The following is a 21,065-nucleotide window of genomic DNA, read 5'->3' as shown; positions in this document are numbered from 1 at the left end:
TTTTTGTTCTTTTTGACATTTTTGCTCTGGTCATAAATATACAGAGAGAAAAAGAGGGAGAGAGAAATGAACAAAGTCATCCAAAGTATGGAGATAGGACAGTAAATCCTAAGGCACGTGGCAGTCTTTGAAAACACAGAAGCTCTGGCCAACTTAAATTATTTCTTGTTTCTCTTCGCTCAGTCCACAAAACTGTACAGTGACACAAATGTTGTGTTGCAGATAGATCTTCCAAGTAATTCCTCCGTCCACACCAGCTGCGTTAGCCGAACACACGATTCATTTGTTCTACGGGGTGTTTGTTCTGTTCTGTTTTGTTTTTTTCCTCTGTTCCCAGGCGAGTTCCTAAAATGTGGTTAGTTAGTTGCTCAAAGCCTCTATTTTAAAATACACTTGGAATTCAACTAAAGATAATTTCTTTTTTAAAGAAATTGTGGAGCTTGGGGAGTGGGGTGGGGGGGGGACTCGAGTCATTAGAAAAGGTTGGTCAGAGTCGTTTGTGAGGGGCTGTGAGGCTCGTGGCCCTCCAGGTTGCCAGGCACAGAAGTTAAGACGGACGTCACAGTTGGCAGGGTGGGGCTAGTCAAGTCTGTGAGGGTGGTGGGCGTGCTGGAGGGGCTGAGAGAGGCGTTGGAGAGCTCCGAAGCGGGCCCCGAAGGCGTCCCCGTGTGCAGCCCAGCATCAGTCGACTTGTCCACGCCCGTGTTTTCCTGCCGTAAGAGGTTGCGCCTGAACTTGGCCCTGGCGTTCTGAAACCAGACCTGCAGCGGGCGAAGAGGGAAAGGACTGGTTAGAGGAAGGCCGGCCGGGGTTGGGGGTAAGGGGGCAAGGAAGACTGCTGGACAGAGCAGACCCCAGATCCTGCAACTCAGAGCTCCCTGGTTTCTATGAAATGCTGATGGGGCGGGGTGGTGTTTGTCTGCTTGCTTGCTTGCTTTTTGGTCAGGGTGGGTGTCAGACTGGCAATGTCTTAGTCTCTTTTTTTTTTGTTTTAATCTCTTTTCTGAGGTTCTAGGGCTGGACTGTGTTTCCCCCTACAGGAGCCCCTAGGCACATCTGGTATGTTAACTCGCTCAACTGTGATCACTGAAAATAACCCACCGGATGTGAAGTCTTCGTATGAAAAACAGAATGTGGACTAATTTCAAAACCAAGTTGTAGATTGAAGAAATACATGGCAAGATGATAATATTTTGAGTATATTGGATGAAATAACAGAGAGTCTTAAACTTCCTGTGAATGATTTCTTTTCACCTCTCCCATGAGACACACTGCTTTCTTGCTGCCCACTGCAAGGTCGGCAGTTTGAATCCCGCCAGCAGCTCTGCAGGAGAAAAGCGTTGCTGGTCCCAATCCTCAAAAAACATACAGCCTAGAAGCCACTCAATGACACACAGCAACTAAAAATCTTAAATTACCTGTGTGGGCACACATTTTGATAGGCTATTCCAGAAGAGATGCACAAACCAAATCAACACCGATTTTTCACAGAGGTGGCGGTTTCGTGAAGATTAGAGAAACCTTGTGCATGGCACGGATGTTGGGGGTATAGTGTGTGGAGAGGGGGGGGTGCCTTTAACTTTTAAGCAGACGATAGAAACGATTCCACAAATTCTCAGTATAGTTTCTGGATTGTTCCATGGTTAGTAAGTCTGGGAAATATGAGAAGACTTCAAAACTTTCATGGAATAATGAAATTATCAGATAATGGAATTTTCCCACAACCTCTTGAGTCTGAGCCTTACTAAAATGATGGAAAGAACACTTCAGAATCAGTCAATAAATAGACTAAAATGAAAGGGGTGGGGGAAAGACACCTCTCCTCATTCCTGCCACCACCACCCGTTGGAGAAGTCACGGTGTATTCTAGGCCACTGGGTTTCAGGTGTCAGGGTGGAGGTGGGCGGAGTGGGAACAGCTGCCCTATTAGATCAAGGCCTAGGAGGAGGTTATGTGGGCCTGGCTGTCCCCTTGCACAGATTCCCTCTCCTGACCTGCCACATCCCAATATCCGCTCAGGAGGGAGGCGGGGTGGGGACAGAGTCAGAACCGAGTGAGCATGTGTACTCAAATTTTTTCTTCTGCCCTGACACACCCAGGCACTATCCACACACACACCTCTAGGAACACACAACCGTTCACATTCACGCAGACTCATTTACACAGCCTCCCCACACATGAACGCCCACCCGTCCAATGCACCCCACAAACAGAGACCCAGTGGGGCCCAGAGGTCTGTGTATACTCTGAGAAAAGCTCAGGAAATCAGAGGCTACTTGTGGGGGGTTGTACCTCCCCAAGAAGGGAGGGGGGAAGCCCATGAGGCAGGGCCCCTTCACTTCCCTTTGCGTGAGGAAAACACCCGCTAGAAGCCTCCCCATAAAACAGAGGGCCTGGGGAATTTGAGGGATGCTGGGGTGTCCAGTTGCTCATTTCCAGATGTGCCTGCATCTGCCTGTCTTCTCAGTGTCTCTGGCAGGGGTGGGAAGGGCCAACCTCTGGCTCCGCCCTCCCCTGGGGACCGCCTGGCTGCAGGGGCTGGTGGCCTCACACCCGCCTTATTGGTGGCCTGATACAATTTGGGCTCAATTAAAAGCACAGCCAAGGCGAGGATCTTGGAGTCCGGAGGGAGGGAGACGCGGGCTCTGTGAAGTCAGGAAACCAAGCTCCCTCCAGAAGAAGAAAGCACATGTCCCCTGGCTTTCTGCCCAGACAAAGCCTGTCACCTCTTCTGGGGGCTTGCAAATAAGTCCGCTGCTTCCAAGACCACCCCCAGCATGCTCATGGATAGGGGCGTGGGGGTGAGGGGGCACCCTTGCCCGTCCAGCCTGCAGCAATCTGTCGGGGTGAACTCACTGTGCAGGCCAGACAGAGCATGGCTGACTGAGAACGCCTCCGCCGCCGGTGCTGAGAGAGGGGAAGTGAAGACCCCAAGGACACAAAGCACCCCGAGGAAGCCCTGGCCGGCCGGACGGACGGACGCAGCCTGGAGGCCACTCCTTTTGTCACTGCCCTGTGTACACTCTCGCCAATGAGTGAGCTTGCGGGAGTTGAAGGGGGGGAGCTCTGAAGAGAGGGGGGCGGGGGAAGGTTGCTCACCAGCCCTCAGGAAGAGCTGGATCTGGTTAGCTGATGGCTGTTGGGCTGTTTGCTATTTCTCAGGCGTTGCCCCTGACAGTGGGTTTGTACACAATGACAACATGTTCCACAACTGCCACCCCTGCATCACTGGGTCTAAGGCACAGGGACTCTCCTGCATGAAGAGCCAGCCTGCTCTGGGGCTTTGTTTGGGGACATGATTTTCATCAGGCTTCTCGCCCACGTGTCTCAGGAAGGGCCTTCCCAAGAGGTGCTTGAGGGCAGAGGTCCTATCGAAGTCATCTCTATCCCCAGAGCCTGGTCCAGAGACCGGCAAAGGAAAAAGAATGAGTAATGTATGTTGAGCTAATAGTAGCTACCACATAGCGACCATATCCAAAAGCCTGCTGCCATAATGTCCCCACGAGAACAGAGGAGAAATGCTCCTGAAAGTTTCAAAGACTATAAATCTCTGTGGGATTTACAATCTTCCTCCCACAGAGGGGCTGGTGGGTGTGAACCAATGACCTGTGGCTAGCAGCCCAGTGCTTAACCCATAACACTCCCAAGGTTCCTGCCAGGTACCATGCTACCTTCGGAATGTATCGTGATGGGTTATCCCCATGAGAAACCAAAGAGTCAAGTGCTGCTATTATCCCCATTTTAGAGTTAAAATTCATAGGGACCCTATAGGACAGGGCAGAATTGCCCCTTTGGGTTTCCAAGACTCTTAACTATTTACGGAAGTACAAATCCTCAACGTTCTCCTGCTGAATGGCTGGTTGTCTCAAATTGAGTTGGAATTGACTTGACGGCAGTAAGTTTTTAGTTTATAGAGTTAAAAGTCAGAGGTGAAGTCACTTTACCCTGGTGACACAGAGGCCAAGGTGAGACTGGAATCCAAGATTGTCCCTGCCATTAAAAAATTATCCATGCTCTCATCTGGTGTTAGCCAATGACTGGATAAGCCAGCCAGTCAAGAAGCTGAGGTGGTAACTGTGTGCAGTAGAAAGAGCACTGGATGTGGCTTCTGGTTCTGCTATTAGTCAAGTGACCCCTGGCTAGTCCCTCTAGGATTGTCTCACTGGGATTGGACTACACGCCCTGACCTCTATAGCCTTTGGAGTTCTAAGAGACTGGAATCCTACAGCAGATGCAACAAGGAAGGGGGGGATATGCTCTACCCATCTTACAAATTGGAAGCCTTCTCCCCACAAGCCTTGTTCTTACCTACAATAATAGTTCTGTAATTTTCAGAGATGTGTGTTGGGGACGAGACCCAGCTCAAGTATAGAATGGTGCCCAGGACACGATGGCAGGCTGAGTGCCTCAGTCTGACCCATAGCAGGTTCCCAAAAAGTCCTGGGTGGATGAGGAATCCCAAGTCCACATTAGTATCTGCTCCTTCTTCCTGTACCAACTGGGCCCCATAGGCTGTGATTTTCCTCATAAACGCCCTTTTCTCAAGGAAACCCATTTGCCCGTAGCAAGTCCCCTCCCAGGGCTCTAAGAAAACCAGACAGAAGACTGGCCCTTCATGGCCAAAGAGGACCATCATAGGAGATATCTATCTATATCTATATATTCAAGCTAATGGCTGCATCCAAAACATCTAACCACATGAGGCAAAGTAGGAGTCCTGTCATAGTCCGTCGACACAGCCACAAGGGCACAGTGATGAATGGTATATGAGAAGAGAATTAAAGAAATGTATGGCTTCTGGTACCGCAACTTCATAAAGAAAACAGTGTTCACTTACAGTTCTAAGCACTGTGTACACGTTAACTCACTTAGTCCTCAAAATGGCACCACAAGGTAGGCACTAGGAAGGCCTGCCTCAGCTTCCTGAACTGTCTGATGAACAGTCCAACAGAAGGTACAATAAGAAAGGCAACCCAGAAATACCGAGTCCAGCAGGCTGGATCTATACCATTGTGGCCATATAGGAGTATGCCACGTTGTACAACTTGTAAACTTTTCAAAATACGTGTTGTTTAAAGCAGCAAAAATAACGCTCACTGGACTGGAACTCAGTAATCTTTGGTTCGAGGCCCAGGAATAGAATGACTCTGCTGTGAGGTCTTGGGCAATTCACTCCATCTCTCCAGACCAAGATCTCATCTCTATTCAGGCCAAACCATGTACGAAACTCCAACCAGCTTAAGTCATCCAAGACTGGACCAGAAGTGCGCCCCAGCTCTGTGCCAACAACAGACTGAGCAATGTTCATGATCCTCGTCTCACAGGTGGGGAAACTGAGACTCAAACCAAGTAACCAGGCCTGGTTTAAACCCTACCTCTTCGGAGAAGCCTTCCCGGACCTTTGCTAGGCCAGGTGCCTGTCTTGTCTGCTCTGTATTTTTCCTTCCTAGCAGGTCTTAAATGGAGCCCTGGTGGCACAACAGTTGAAGTGCTCAGCTGCTAACTGAGAGGTGGGCAGCCTGAGCCCCACAGCTGCGCCAGGCTCAGCCTGCTTTGGGAAACCCGGCGGGGCAGTTCTCCCCTGTCCTATGGAGTTACTGAGTCAGAAATGACTCAGCGGCAATGGGCTTGGTTTTGGTTTATCACTTCTTCCATTTTATTATTTTTTTTCCCAAGGGTTCTCTGGAAATAAAGATTTGCGGTCAAATAAATGTGGGAGATGTTCAAAACTTTCCAATGCTAGCATGCTCCGATCGCCCAGAGAAAGATAGTAGGTTTTCAGTACTGCCTGGACTTATCTGGTCTCAAAATCTTTTTTTTAATACTTCTGGTCTGCGATATTCAAACATCTAGAAAAGTAAAGAGTTTAGCCTCAATTTAATAATTCAGACAGCACCTTGCAACACAACTGTCTCCCCTGGCATATACGCTCCAGAGGTCTGGCTCACTGTCCTGCTCACCAGTGTCCTGCCCCAAGCGCATGACAGGAGGTCAGTATACGAGCCTTTGCTGAACTGGTGAGGAAACAGAGAAGCTAGGCTTCTCGGCTCCTGCGTTCTCTCTCTCACAGGCAACTGGGATCAGTGATGGTCTGAAGCGTGTTTTCAGACTGTTGGTAGTTAAAATGCATCACACGAGGAATTCCTAAGGAGACTCTCTCCTTCCAAATCAATCAGCTCACCATCCCCAGCTCCTGCTCCATCAAGCCAGAGCATCTTAATCTTCAGCTTCCTGGCTGTTCCCTAGGAAGGGAGAGAGGCAACTCAGAGAGGCATCTACGGACTGAAGAATGGTCGGGTCTCTGCTCATTTGCAAGGCTTCATGTCTTAATGGATCTCTGTTCGCGGAGCCATTCTGTCTCCCAGCAACCTTGGCCACTGATGAAGAGTGAGTATTGTAGTTGTCATGCTGCTCCTGATGACAAATTTGAGCACTTTTTATTTGCTAAGTGCTTTACAACAGGGTTTCTGCTTTCCTACCAAGACATGGCATCTATGTCCCACTCCTCCTCCCCTCTGTTTGATCACTGCATTCCCTAGCTAGACACAAGGCCGGGGTGATGTGGGGGTGGGGGGAGTGGTCCCAATCCCTTCACTGTGCAGTACTGGAAAGAGCTCTGAAAGCAGAGCTATCTGGCCTTGACCCTTGGCTCCGTCGCTTGCTAGCTGTGAGACTCAGGACAAGGACCAGACTTCAGGCTCAGAACCTCGGTCTCCACATCTGCAGAATGGAGAGCATGACAGTTTTCAATGTGAGCAGGAGAGCTTATTAGCCGTCTTGAAAGGAACCCTGAACACTCAGTGTGAGAGAGATGAACATTTTAAGCCCCTAATATACACTTGCTAAATGGCACTGGATACAATCGCATCTATTTCTCGTAGCCATCCTCATCCTCATCCTCATCCCCATCTCATAGCTGACGCTCAGAGAGGTGAAGTCACTTGCCCAGCGTCACTCAGGTAGAATATCAGGAGAGTCCGAAGCCCAGCAAGGACAGTCATCCCAGACCTGCCACGGTGATGCTCATGTATGTTGTTGACAAACATAATAACATCCTAGAATCCCTTAACACACACACACACCAGTGCACACCAGGTGCTGCATCATAGCCCTTACACCAACTCAGTCCTGCCCCCTCAGAAGGGTTGAATTTGGCAACAAGTTTGGGGGGAGTACCTGCAGGGGGCGCCCAAGGCCTAGTACTATTAAGTAGGTACAGGAGGGGTGCCAAAAAAACTCCCAAATTTTTCTTGCCCCCGCTAAAGCTATCTATTTAAATATTTTTTTACAAAACAACCTTATCACCTTCAAAGTACTCTCCATGACACTTAATACATTTGTCAAATCTGCAACTCCATTCTTGGAAACATTTTTCAAACTCATCTGTTTGGATGACTGACAGCCCCTCCCTCATTTTTTACTTCACCTCTTCTACGTCCTCAAATTGCTGTCCCTTCATGTCTCTCTTCCTTGGGAGAGAGGTCAGGTATGTGGGGCAAGAGAGGCAAGCTGTTTTTTTGTTAAAATCTGGCCCATTGAGATGGCAAAACCAGTCTCCCATCTGCCACAGATCAGGCCTTTTTGGTAGCACTCTGTTACGCAATCTTTTCAGAACCTCTAAATAGAAAGCTTGATTAACAGTCTGACCTGGTGAGCAAGCTCCAAATGCACTACGAGTTGGCATTTTCATCCGTTGAGGAAGTTGACAGATGTCCAAAACAAGGTTTGTAATCGAGCGACATTTCTCCTTGTTTGAAACGAGAAAACTACTTGCACATTTGAGTTTCTCCTGTAACGCTCTCCTTGTAAGGGGTGTTCAAATCATGACAGATTCAGCAGCACTTTTCCCAAGCAGGAAAAAGAAAATTCACAGCCACACACGGTTCTCTTAAATCAGCCATCACCAAAAAAATAAATAAATAATAATAATAAAATGAGGTTTGAGCAAAACTGCTTTCACAAAAAAATTCACTGTGACCAGAGAAAACTTTCCCAGGTGATGCCACTGGGTACACTAACACAGAGCGAGTTGCCCGATGCTCACGTGACAGGAAAAATTCATACTATGAAAGCTCCGCCAGGCGGAGCTTTTCCAATTTAGAAGGGGGGTCCCCCACATAGACCCAGTGAAGAGGAACTACATCCTGGGCATTCCTGGTGTACTAGCAGGCACCATGCTGGTACTCTACCTTTCCTTGTTCCAATCCTCGAGAATCCTCAAGGAAGGCACTATTCTTCTTCCCTAACTCACAGATAAGGAATCAAGCTCACAGCGGTCAATCAACAGGCTCTAAACCCATCTTCACCTTCCAAAGCCGCACCACCAGTTGCCTCCTCACAAACTGTCCCGGCTTCATCTCCCCCAGATGGTCCATCAGCAGGCAGGGGACCTGGGAGGGAGTCCTACCCTGCCAGTGCCTGGCTCCTGTAACCTACTGCATTTGCCTTATCTCATTAGGACTCAAGCTTCTCATCTGTTGAATGGACAGAGAAAGTCTAAGGTCAGATGAGTATCCGAGGAGAGAATGTTTTGCAAGCAGCTGGATGGTTGGAAGCAGTGGTAAGGATGTCAGGTTTGGAGCAGGAGACTAGGGTGTCTGGGAGGAAGAAGAAACAGTGGTCGGCACAGGCCCGGAGTACACCCTGCACCCCAACACTGCTATTGGTGTTAGGTGTCACCAAATTGCAACAACCAAATGTGAGCCCTGGGGACAGAGTAGAACTGGAGCAAACCCAGTTGGGGTTCTCTTAACTGTAATCTTTACAAACAAATGTTGGCTGTAATCTTTATGATCTTTCTCCTGTTCACCAACTGGGTGGATAAGTTTGAACAGCCAATCGGTAAATTAATAGCCAAACATTTCATTGTTTGTGCCACCAGTCAGTGCTGGGTTGGCTAGGTGGGAAAGAGCCATGTCCTTTGATCAGGCTGACTTGGATTAGAACCAGCTCTGCTGTGTCCCAGCAAAGGGTGACTTTGATCAAGGGGAGATTAGCTAAGCCTCGGTGTTCCCCTCTGTACAAGTGGGGCGAGGGGACGATGAAATCTGGCAATGAGAGCTCAATGAGCCACTGCATCTCACGGGCTGAGTCTAGAACCTGATACAACATTGTCATCAAGTCAGTTCTGACTCGTGGTGACTCCATGGATTACAGAGAAGTGCTCCCTGGTGTTGTCTTGGCTGTGGTCTTTAGAGGAGCAGCTGGCCAGACTTTTCTCAATGGGGTGGATTTGACCCTCCAACCTTTAGGTTCATAATCCAACGAAATAATTTGTACCACCTCAGGACCACCATACCAGTTGGCTATCGAGTAAATTTAAGCTCACAGCAACCCAGATCTGCTCCATACAGTTTTCAATGGCTGTGACCTTTCAGAAGCAGAATGCCAAGCCTCCTTCTAAGGAGCCCCCGGATGAATGGAACATCCACCTTTCACTCGGCAGCAGGCACAGTAAGTGTCTGTGATACACAGAAGGCATACCAACACTTGGTGACTGACAGACACATGTTCCTCCCTCAATGAGCTCACAGTCTGGGCTTCTGAGTGCCCAAGGTGGAGGAGGTGGTTCTAGCTCTGGATTCTGGGAGAGGGGGGCACAAGGCAGTCCTTCACTCAGGACCCTAAGAGAAACCTTTATCAAACACAGGGTAGTGGTCCCGCTTCCTCTGAGCATCACAACAGATTACACTGTGGGGAAACTGGCTGTTGGTAATGTGGGTCTCTCCACCTCCTAAGTGGCTTCCCTCAGGGCCAGGACCATGGTTCATCCATCTCTGTCTCCCCAGCATCTTCCGCTCCAAGGCCAAGTCCAATGGGTGCTCAATATATACTTGGTAGCATGGAAAACTGAGAGCTGCCTGTGCTGGAAAACTGCTCTGCCCCTCAGTCAAGCAGTGAAGTGCCGGGCCTTGCAAGACCCGTAGAGATTGGCTCTTACTCCTGACTGGGACCCTCTGAGTAACCAGGAAAGACATAGGCCCTCCCGCAGTGGTGCTCAGCCTTCCTCATGCCTGGACCCTTCACTACAGTTCCTCATGTGGTGGTGACCTCCCAACCATAAAATTATTTTCGTTGCTACTTCATCACTGTCATAAATCTGCTGACTCCTGTGAAAGGGTCGTTCCACCCTCAAAGGGGTGGCGACCCACAAGTTGAGGGCCGCTGCCCTGTAGTGTCCATTTTACAGATGAGAAAGCTATGGCTTGGGACAAGGAGCTGCATTGACCAAGCCACTGAGTGGGGGACAAGAGAACCCAGTTCTACCCTGCTCCTGTTCCTGCCTGCTTCACTACCCCTTCCTTCACCGCCAAAACAAGAGCATAGGCCTTGGGGAAAGGGAGGAACTCTCCCACTAACTAGAAAAATGTGAATGAGACCAAGGCCCCCAGGAGGCAGCATCAGGGATTGCAAGCCCCGATTCCAAAGCCAGTTCAGGACCGAAGACGGGAGGGGAAAGCGAAATGGCTGGCTCGACATCACCCCAAAAAACTTAAGTGTGAGGAAAGTGGATTAGAGGGCCCAGTGGGCGGAGTACTGTCTTTCACACTCGCCCACGAGTGGGACCTCGGCCACCGGAGCAAAACAGACCCAAAGAGGAGGGTGGGGTCCGCGGAGGAAGTTCCAGGCTCGGGGCGGGCCCAGAGAGGCGCACCAGCATCCCATTGGACAGCGTCTGCCTCCCTGGGCAGCAGCGCGGGGACCAGCGGGACCCGCGCACCAGCCCGCGGAGGCAAGCCCGCCTCGGGATCCAAATTTCCAGGCCCTCGGACCTGCGCCCCAGTCACATGTCCTTTCCCTCATTGCCATCACACAAGTTTTTAATTCCCTTTTGTTGTTGTTGTTGTTGTTGTTTAGCACTGCCTGTGAAACTGCGCACCCTCCCTTGTTATTACTGTCCCCCGATCCTTGTCACCTTGCGGGCCTCAATCCCCACCTGGAGGCTGAAGGGTGGGACAGACTGGCCTAGACACCTATTCCAGCCCCTTCCTCCCTGTGGAGACTCTGGTCAGGTCACTTCATCTCTCAATTTTCTTACCTAAAGAAATATTCCGATCACCACACACGCTGAGGCTTAAAGGGGCGGGGTTTCTCCTGCCTTATTCATTGCAGGCTAGGGGAACTTGATGTCCGGCAACCAAAAGAACTTTCAAACTAGCTAATTCATATCAGTTCATGAATTCATCATAATTGATATTAGCTACCGTCCATTGGGGGGAGAGGTGTGCTTGGGTGGTGCAGACAGTGAACATGCTAGACTCCTAAGGGGACAGCTAGAAAGAAGTGGCCGCCCTTGGCTCTGGGTGGGTTTGCCCTGTGCTGGCACCGGAGACCACTACTCTGGTGATCTGACCCCCTCTGGCATCCGAGACTGGCTTTGGGACCTGGTGAGGGTGCCCGCTCCCCAGCTCTCTATAGACGAAGAAAACACCTTCAAATGTAAGTGCCTTCCACTCAGCTACAGAGGCCCCCCCCACCCACACCTGTTGCTCCCACCACCCTTTGGGCAGAACTTTGAAGACCTTGCTTATCCATCCCACGGGACCCACCTGCAGCCCTTCCAAACCATGCTTCCAGAAGAATCTGGAATCTAACAAAGAGAAATAAAGGAGAAATCTAGAGAGATGCCAGGCAAATCAAAGGGAGGAGGAGAAAGTAGTGAGATAGAGATCAGAAGAGGAGACAAACTAGGGGAAATGGGTGGAGAGAAGGAGCAAACAGCTAACAGCTGTCTCCGCTGAGGAACGTGGCGATGTGGCCTATCTGAAATGCTCGCACCTTTTACAGCATGGGCGCATTTGAACATCGTTGTCGCGGGAATAGTAAAGAGTAACTAAGAATTGTTGACAAGAAAGGAACAAACTGGGTGTGGAAACACAGGACACAGACAGAAAAACTGAAAGAGAGGAAATAAAGTTAGGGGGGAAGATGGAAAAGCAGATAGAGAGGCAGACTGAGTAGACCGAAGTAGTAAACAAGATAAACGAAAAGAAACGCAGACACAGACTCCAAAGGTCCTCCGGTGGCTGGTGTGGGCTTCTTCCCCAGGCCCTGGCAGCTGCAGGCGCCCTCTTTCCTGCCCTGGCCCCGGCTGACCTGGAGGACCCGCTTGGTGAGGCCTGTCTTCTGCGCGAGCTGCTTCAAGTCCTTGGCGTCGGGGTTGTGGTTAATGGCAAAGTAAGACTTCATGGTCCGAAGCTGGTGGTGCTTGAAGGAGGTTCGCATGCGCTTGGTCTTCTGGCTGCTGGGGTATGGCTGGTCCCGGTCCAGGTGCTCAGCATCATTCTCGTTGCAGCTCAGTGCTAGGGAGGGGGCGCAGAGTAGGCAGGTGAACCTCCACAGCCACATTCCCCACCCCCACCCCTGCCACAGTACTGCCAGAACCACACCCGCCCCACCTGCCATCAAAAGTGTCTCTTGGGGACCAAGCAGGGATGGGAGTATTGTTTCCATCTTACAGATGAAGAAGCTGAGCCTCAGAGAGAGAAAGTATCATGCCCAGAAGCAGCTAGAAAATCCGGGGCGCTGGGATTCAAGCCCAGCTCTGCCAGAATCCCCAGCCCCAACCATCCTGAGCCCCCAGTAATGATAATCATAACAATGGCAGCTTACTCTGATGCAGATAATGCACACTCTCGCTGAATCCTCACCACAACCTGGGGGGGGGGGGGGGGACTAGGCATTCTTTCCCCCTTTTTACAGATAATGAAACTGAGGCAGGAGACACACTCTCAGCCCAGGCTCTTTCCGTTTCCCTGACGCACTCCCTGAGGAGAGTGGCTAAGCTGGGCTTTCCTGTGGTGTCTAGGGTAGGCATCTGGTAGGCACTGGCTGAAAGGGAGATTCGGGTTTTTGTTTTGTTTTGTTTTTGCCCCCTCATTAGTTCCCACAACGGAAAGTCCTGACCGCTCCCAGGGCCTCCGTGCTGGGCGGGAATTGCATTTTCTAGTTTAATCCTCACCATTGCCCTCTGAGGCTTAGCAAAGGGGGCAAATGAGGCTTAGGGAGTTCCAAAATCTACCTGCAGTCTGAGAGAGAGAGAGAGAGAGAGAGAGAGAGAGAGAGAGAGAGAGAGAGAGAGAGAGATATCAAACTGGAAAAGAGAAGGGGTATTAGACACCTACTGTATGCCTTTGGCTTTTCATACAACATTGAACCTTCACTCACAACTGTGCTAAGCAGTGACCACTATTGTTCACTCTGGCAATGACTATTGTTCCCCCCACTTTAGAGAGGAGAAAACAGAAGATCAGGAAAATGAAGCTACACACGCATATTAGCATAAACGGGGAGTGGGGATGAAGGCCTGACCCTTTGGGGAACCTGACCCCATCCAGAAGCCACACACACACACCCTGGCACCTGGCTGTCAATGCTTCGAAGACATTGTGCCAGGGCAGCGGTGAAAACCAGGAGCTGAGTGAGACATCGCAAGACTCTGAGTCTCCTCACCACTTCCACACGCAAGGTCCTGCCTTGGGGATAACCTCCCAGGAGGGGCAACGCCATCACTGTACATGGGGACCAGGGGAGATATCTTACACCCCTTAACACCTCCCCCCCCCCCGAAAACAGCTGCCAATACCCAGTTAAATTTGAATCTCAGAGAAACGACAAATAATGTTTCCAGTTTTTTAATATCCTAAATCCTTCACAGGGTATCCATGTACTAAAATATATCATATTTAATATGTACTTGAAATCCAAATTTAAGTCTTGCATTGTATCTGAGGCTTAAATTCTTTCCTCCTGATGACCTATCTCCCCCTCCTGCCCAGAAGGAGAGTAACCCCCACAGGGAGCTTTTGCGAGATGCAGGTTTTGCCCCTGACCTTGGAGCTGACTGCCATGGGCTACTTCTCCTAAAGGGCCCCTTCCCCACACCCACCCAGGTACTCCACCAGAGGGGGGCGGTGTCCATAAATTTAAAGTCCTCACAGAATGACTCCGGACTGGATCCACAGAAATTGCCAGGCCCCCCCGCTGCACTGCAGGAGCGACCCTCTTCTTGCCCCCAGGCCCCAGCTCCACAGGGGATGGGGCAAGCCTCCCTCTGGGGACCTCTGGGCCCATTTCTCAGCCCAGCCCCCACCCAGGCCTCGCTGCTGTTAATGAGCTCCGTGGGGACCCCCGTGCCCCTTTCACCCAGGGGACGTGCCCTAGTGAGGCCCCTTAGGTGGGGGCGGGGAGGTGCGAGGGAAGGAGACAGAAAGCGAGATAGGAGAGAAAGAGTCGAGGGTAGACAGACAGAGAATGGTGAGAGTAACCCGTAGAGGGTGGGGTGCACAGAGCCGGGGCAGAAGAGGAAAGAGCCTTGAAAAGACAGCAATAGGGATGAGGAAGGGTGACAGGAGAAGCCGCTACAAAGACAGAAATATGAGAAAGCTCAGGAAGAAAGGCGGCCTGGAATTGGGGGGCTGTGGCGGGCGGATTCCAAGGAGGGTAACTGAGTCCTGGGTCTGGAGGAGACCGTCCCTGGGCCAGGGAGGCCTCTTCCAAAGCCATTACGGGTTAAGGGGTGGGGAGAGAGAGGGCACTGGTGGAAAGAGAGAGGGAAGAAAGCTAGGACAGTGGCCAGAGGCCTGGGCAGACCTGTCGCCTGGGTAAGAGGCCGCTGCTGGGGGAAGGGAAGGAACGACAGCAGGAGAAAGTGGCCCATTGCGCCCAGGCTTAACCAGTGCCCCAGACCCCCTAACTCCCCGGGTCTTGCCGAGATTCCCCAGGACTGGATCCGGAGAGGGGCGAGGGGCTGAGGGGAGGAGGAGGAGGACCCGGGCTTTCTCTTTCCCTTTTTTTTTTCCTCTCAATTAGGCCGATTCAATGGAGCTAAAGAGCTCGTAAAATCATGAATAATTTACTCGTGATCTGTTATTAACCCATCGGGTTTCGAGCTCTTGTCGCTGGGACTGAACCTGTAATCAAATCTGACTTCGCCTCATTTTACTAAAGACGAGATTGTAGGTTCAATTGTCTAAATAATGGATTGGAATCAAATCAGTAATTACGCCGCCAGGCACACACACACAAAGCTGGGGCTGGGGGAGGCCTCGGCGTCCGGCCGCGCCGCGCGGGACTCCTGCGGCCTTGGCGCGCAAACCCGGCGCCCAGTGCGGGGCCCGGGCCTCGCGCCCACTCCGCACCCGTGGCCCTCGGGCAGCCCCTCTGGGCAGGGGGGAGCGGGGAGTGGGGTCCAGTTCCGCCTCCGGGGCCGGACCGAGGGAGGACGAACGCAGCGGCCCCCGCCCCGGAAGGACTTGCCGACCCTGCAGCCCGGCGGGCCCAGGCTGTCCTCAGCTAAAGCCAGGCTCGGGCGCCCCGACGGCGCCTCCTCCCTACGCCGACCCCCGGCGCAACCCGTCTTTAACAGCGTGCCGGGTCTCCTCGGCCGGACCGTCCCCAAGCCCGCGGGCTTTTCACGGGATCCGTGTCGCTGTGCCCCCGGGTGTGGGACACTCCTACATCAAGCTCGGGTCTCTACCGCGAGAAACAGGGGCGCGCGCGTGCGCGCGCGCGCACCCACACAATGCTAAGGAGTCGGACCCTCCAAAGTCCCTTCTTCAGTCCCTGTCGCCCTGTAGACCACGCGAAGGCCAGTTCTCGCCCGCTGGTGCCCGGGAGCGGTGACGCGAAAGCTAGACCTGGGGAGGCTGGCTTGGGCCCAGCGCCCCATGTTCCCAACCTAGCCCCGAATCAGCGAGCCGCGCGGCCGGCGTCGGCGCGTTCCGCGCGGATTCTGCGAGAACGCAGAGCCCTGCCAGGGCCTGAGATGCGCGCACCGGGAGGGCGACCCGCACACAGTGAGACCCGCAGAGAGACGCAGACCGAAAGAGATGAAGGGAAAAGGCAAACGAGAAAGAGCAGAAAGGGGGGGAGGGGGGAAGACGGACCAAAGAGCACGTGGGCAGAACCTAGCGTGAGCCGTTGGATCCTGCCGAGAGGTGCCAGACCTCCCGAAACTCCGTGGGTTCACCGCGCCCGGCAGTCCGGGCGTCGCGTGGGGAAGGAAGGGCAGCTGGAAAGCGGGAGGTGGGGGGTGGGAAGAAAAATCTGGGCACCTTCGACCCATAGGTTTCAGACCTGGTTCTTAGTCTACGCCAGGGAAAACAATCCCGCTCCCCAGCCACCGCACGCCTTGGGGCCCGCAGAGCGCCCGCTGCTTCCTAGCGGAGGAGGCTGGCCCCACTTTGTAAATAAACGAGGCTTTGTTTGGAGGGGATCCTGCCGGGACTCCGTTTATTCTTCATTTTCAGGGTGGTGGGACCGAAGGGGTGCAAGTTCTGGAAAGCGGCATCTTTGGTGGTGCCTTCCAAAGCCGCCCGCATCCTTTTCGCCTTGGCCAGCTCCCATTTACCACCGTGGTGGGGGTGGGGATGGATTTCCCCCTAGTTCTAAAGAGATCCGCACAGTCCACGACCCCACAACAAGCAACTTCGGTGGATCCAACCGAGACTTCCTGCCCCGCCGCAACGGATTTCCCTCCCCAGCCAGCTCACACTTTCTAAGATCAAAATCACTCTAATTTCTCGGACTTCCTGGGCTCTGTGGTCCCCTTGCCTTAGTCCATAGTGTTGGATTTATTTGGTTCCCCCTCCCCACCCCTCACCCCGAGTTGCGTGTTTGAAGGGGGGCGGGGGGAGGGGGCGGGGAGGAGGAGGAAGAAAACAAAATCACTCCAACGCGATGATCTCCCAATTGAAAGAAAGAAAATAATTGCAAATAAACTCTTTCTAGTTCGGAAGCCCAGGAGCCATAAACCTTTCTGGCCCGTCCAGACTTGGGGCAGGTGTTCACATCAATTTGCCGGGCCTCAGAACCTCTGCAGCTGTTTTGAGCTGGGAGGGGCGTGGGAGAGTACCCAGTACCGGTGAGAAAGGCCTGGGGTTCAAAGACACCGGAAATGCAAAATAAGTCCCCCCCTCCCTCACTTCCCTACCTCCTCCCCTCTGTGTGAGGCCATGCCAGCTCTGGTCTCAACCTCCAGCGCCAGGCTCCCTGAGTGGGGGTCTCAATCCTCACCTTAGTGCCCCTCAGGCTTTGGGAACTTGGGAAAAAGTGTCTGGGCAAAGCAAGACCTGGTTGGGTGAGAGGAGCAAATGGGGCACAATTATCCGAAACTCTTGCTCAGAAAAGGCTCCAAGGTCCAAGGTCCCCTAGCTTACTGCCCTCGGGACATTTCATGCTACTGAGAGGCAGCCCAGGCAAGCTCAGGGCTCTGGCCACCACCAGCTCTTTCTTTTGCGACCCTTGCAGCCCAGCCTCAATCCTCAGCTCCCCAGCCTTCAGCCACACCATCGGCCTGCCTGGCTTTCCCTACCCCTGCAGTTTCAGGCCAGCAAAACACAGCCAAGTCTCAAACCAAAAAGCCACCGCTAAAACCCAATTTCTCTGCAACAAGACCTTGCACCAGGAGCAGCCAGGAATGCATGCATGCATGCATGCGCCCCCTCTTCCAGCTCCAGCCGAAGGCATGTGGGCTGACGCCTCCGGAGCTCACATCTTCCTGCCCAAACCATCTGTAGCTTGGGTCTCACATAGATTGAGAGCCAGAGCACCCCTTCTAAGTTCAATGCACCGAGGTTCCCTCCAGACTTGGTCGCTGGTGCCACTAACCGCCCCCAAACCCGACCGGGTCGCTCAGTGAGCCTGGCACTTACCAGCGTTGTAGGCAGCCAGATCCGCCCCAGGCCCCGGGCTCTTGCGCTTCCTAGGCCGGCCCTTCTGCACAGTGCCCACGCCATTGTAGTAGGGAAGACCCAGCGGGTTGGCCCCGGCTGCGCCCAGCCCCGCGCTTTTAGCTGCGGCCGCCGCGGCGGCTGCCGCTGCCACGTCGGCGTGGTTGAAGTGTGTGGGGTACTCGCCCTGCAGCAACGCCTCGAAGTGCAAGCGGCAGTAGACCAGGCTGTCTTTCATGCCGAAGTGGTCGCCCGTGGTCAGCATCTTGTTACACGTGGTGCACGTGAAGCAGTTGAGGTGATAAACCAAGTCCCGGGCACGCATCACCATCTCCGAGGCCGAGATACCCAGGTGGCAGCGGGCGCAGCGCTGCACAGAGAACCGCCTGTAGGGGCCGTCAAGGGAGGGGCGGTGGGGACACTCGGTCATGTAACCCCTCTCCCACACCCCTCCTCCAGGTGCTGCCGCTGCCACTGGGGGTGGTGGTGGCAATCCCCTCCTCCTCCTCCTCCTCCTCCTGGAGATGGGCAACCCGTTCTTTAAACTGGAGAATGGGGCTAGTGAAAGCTAAATGTTTAACCAGTCCCAGGGCTGGTCCTGCCCTGCACCATAGCCCCCTTAACCATTTCCATGCCTCCAAAAGCTTCTATGTGACCCAAAGCTGAGCAAGCCCTTGGAAAGTCTTTGCTGGGGACAGGGAGGGGGGAATTCCCCCACTTACCCCTTTTCCACCCTTTACTCCTACCCTCCACACCAGCGCCTGGCAAGCCTACAGACCTTTGTAACTTGGGTAGGACGCAGATACAGGGGGAGAAAGAAAGAGAGAGAGAAAGAATGTAAACAGATTCTAACCCTAAACCCAGAAAGAAGGAGAAATGGGCAATTTGAAGCCTCGAATGATTACCATCCTCTCCTCCTGGCCAGTTTTCAGCCCCACTGTGCCCAAAGACCCAGAAACACACCCACTCCCCCAGCTCTCCCTCCAACTTGGTTGCTCATCAGCCCAGGCTGCCCTGCTGGTTTGGATGGTGCTATTTCTGTTTCCTCCTGTGTATTCGCAACAAGTATAAGCAAGAAACTTCAGAGGGAGAAGAGTGCAGGAACCACAGCCCAAGCTTGCTTATGGTCTAAGCTCCGAGGGGAGAGCAGCTGGTTGCTTTCTTTGAATCCCTACATTTCCTTCCAAGAGCTGCCCGATTTCTCTCTATAAAAGGCTGTCACCCAGTTAGTGTTTCCTTGAAGTAAGGGCTCTTTAGTAGGGAACCCCATTTCCAGGGCTGAAGGTAAGAGAGGGACAAGACTGATCCTGAGCCGGGGAAGGGATTCAGAGAGGCAGTGGCTTCTGAAGTGTGGGGGGCTACCTGTAGTAGTCTTCTTTGCAGTAGATGCTGCCGTCCTTGCTGAAACAGGTGAGCTCCGACTCCAGATTGAGTTTACACTCGCAACACTTGAGGCAACGCATGTGCCACTGCTTGTCCACTGCCAGCAGGTAGTAGCGGTCGGAGATCTTGCCTCCGCAGCCGGCGCACAGCGCGGCGCGGTCACTGCTGATAGACGGCATGGTCTGCGGAGGGAGGGAGGCGAGAGAGGGCACCGCCTGCATCAGGCTTCTCCTGCGGCGCCGCAAAAGGGGCGTCCGCAGCTCCCGGCAAGACCAGAGCTAGTCTTAAACGCAAAGGGTGCTGCCTGAGCGCGCCACACTCTGCCCCCACCCCCAAAGGCTTGTATCCTGGAGGCTCAGAAGCAGGCCTGCCTTCACAGGGCAAGCTACCGACCACAGGCCCAGGTCGGGCTCCTGGCCTAGCTGGCTCTCCCACCGCCTTATTTCCGCACCCTTCCTCTGCTCGCTGCCCTTCCCCAGCAAGGATCAAGCTGTGTTTGGGGACTGGGACAGCAGAAGCCGCTCCAGCCAAGCTCTCCAACAGTTCCCCAATTGCTCCTTAAAGGAGCCACTCTGGCTGAGCCCTGGAAAAGGGTCCGGTGACCATTGAAAGTCACACCACCACCCCCCAGACACACACACACACACTTCTCAACGCACAAATGGAATCCTTAAACAGCAGCCTAGTGACCTCTGGATCCAGAAGCCAAAGGTTTAGGCCAGAGTATGTAGAGGGGGCTCCTGGCCCTTCTGCCAGGGCCCTCTTGGATCCTGAACACAGATCAAAGGACCAAAAGATGTTGAGTGGGGAGCAGGGGCACCCTCAAGGTCTCTGGGTACAGAATTAGCCCGATCCAAACCCTCCCCTAACCTAAGAGCGATCAGCGGGTGCCTAAAAGAGGCGACTAGAGCTGCCGCTCTTGTTCTCCGGGCAGAGAAGCTTGGCCGATGCTCCCTGTCTCCTCGGTTTCTAAAGGTCATTTCTGGGCTCCTCTTGGGCAGCGTCTGCTCTCCAATCTCTGGGGAGATCAGAGGCAAGGAACTGGCTATTTGGGGCTAGGCCGGCGGAGCCAGTTGTGGAGATCCTAATGGACTCGCCTTCCGATAGAGCCAAACCAAAGCCTGAACTCTGAGCTCCTGGCTTGGCGAAGTCTGGTCGGCCAGGAGGCCAGGGACGTGAACAACGAAAAGCGATGGCCAGGAAGACTCTGGTCCTTGTGACCTCGCTAAGGAGGGAACTTGGTTTTCCAGGAAGCGGGGAGCAACCGGAGCCCAGCTGGAGCCCCAAGACTCCCTGTTGATTCGCAGCAGCCGTGTGGAAAGCGGTAGGCCAGAGGTAAGTTTAGGTAGTTGCCTGGGCCGCAAGTCAGACTTGCTCCTACCCTGGGAGAAAAGGTCTCGTCCACCCTGCGGGTAAGAGATTTCAGTTCCATCCATGTTTCCCTCTTTCGCCCCAGCAGCTCTGGGCCCTGCCTGTGAACGCCAGCTCCCAGTCCCGGGCGGCACGAAGGACGCTCGCTCCCTAAACTGCCCACAAACTTTGGGAAGCAGAGACGCAGATCGGCCCGGCCCTGGCCCAGCTCTCAGCCCCTACCCATCTGCCGAGCGCCTACCGTCTCCGTGTCGCCGCGGTCGATGGCGGAGCTGATAGCCGGAGCCTCGCTCTTGGCCCTTCGGTCCATCTCGTCGATGACCCCGTGCACCTCGGGGCCCGACAGACTGTGGAACAGCATCGCGGCGGGACCGGCGGGGCCGGAGGCGCGGCTCCTCCGAGGGAGGGCTTGCCCCCCGCCTCAGCTGCCCGGCGCTCCCGGCGCTAACGGGCCCGGTGCATCGCCACCGCGGCCCCGGCCCCGCCCGAGCTCGGCTGTGCCCCCAGGCCGGGCTCCGGGCCGAGGGCGCCCGCAGGCCAGGACGCCTCCCGCCGAGGCGTAGGGGCAGCTACATCGCGGGACGCCTGGGCTGCGGCGCCAAAGCCGGGGTCACAAGGGCACGGAGACCAGGGCAGAGG

At 53.7% G+C, this 21,065-nt stretch overlaps 1 protein-coding gene across 2 annotated transcripts; it reads right to left on the bottom strand.

The window, feature by feature from the left end:
* Positions 1-337: 337 nt before the first annotated feature.
* Positions 338-20,787, bottom strand: LHX2 (LIM homeobox 2). Of its 2 annotated transcripts, none has more exons than XM_075559059.1 (5): positions 20,668-20,787; positions 19,035-19,237; positions 17,651-18,058; positions 12,097-12,295; positions 338-761 (listed from the first exon to the last, which is right to left on the bottom strand). In XM_075559059.1, the coding sequence occupies exons 1-5, from the start codon at positions 20,785-20,787 to the stop codon at positions 474-476; spliced, it is 1,218 nt and encodes a 405-aa protein (XP_075415174.1). In that variant the 3' UTR covers positions 338-473. The 2 variants fall into 2 exon arrangements, with proteins under 2 accessions (XP_075415174.1, XP_075415172.1); XM_075559057.1 differs by having other exon boundaries at positions 12,097-12,302; positions 17,655-18,058.
* Between the last annotated feature and the right edge of the window lie 278 nt (positions 20,788-21,065).

This window comes from Tenrec ecaudatus, chromosome 10 (assembly GCF_050624435.1).
Source record: "Tenrec ecaudatus isolate mTenEca1 chromosome 10, mTenEca1.hap1, whole genome shotgun sequence".
NCBI classification, from domain to species: domain Eukaryota; kingdom Metazoa; phylum Chordata; class Mammalia; order Afrosoricida; family Tenrecidae; genus Tenrec; species Tenrec ecaudatus.
The sequence above is the reverse complement of the archived record's forward strand: the minus strand, read 5'-3'. Positions and strand labels throughout refer to the sequence as shown.

What these genes read in the sequence shown, in the direction of transcription:
- LHX2 (XM_075559057.1), bottom strand. Translation starts at nt 20,787, where the DNA reads ATGCTGTTCCACAGTCTGTCGGGCCCCGAGGTGCACGGGGTCATCGAC. An exon ending in TGCAAAGAAGACTACTACAG is followed by an intron (nt 18,059 to 19,034) that starts GTAGCCCCCCAC and finishes CGGCCCCTACAG; the next exon opens with GCGGTTCTCTGTGCAGCGCT. An exon ending in TCTGGCTGCCTACAACGCTG is followed by an intron (nt 12,303 to 17,654) that starts GTAAGTGCCAGG and finishes CCCCCTCCCTAG; the next exon opens with CACTGAGCTGCAACGAGAAT.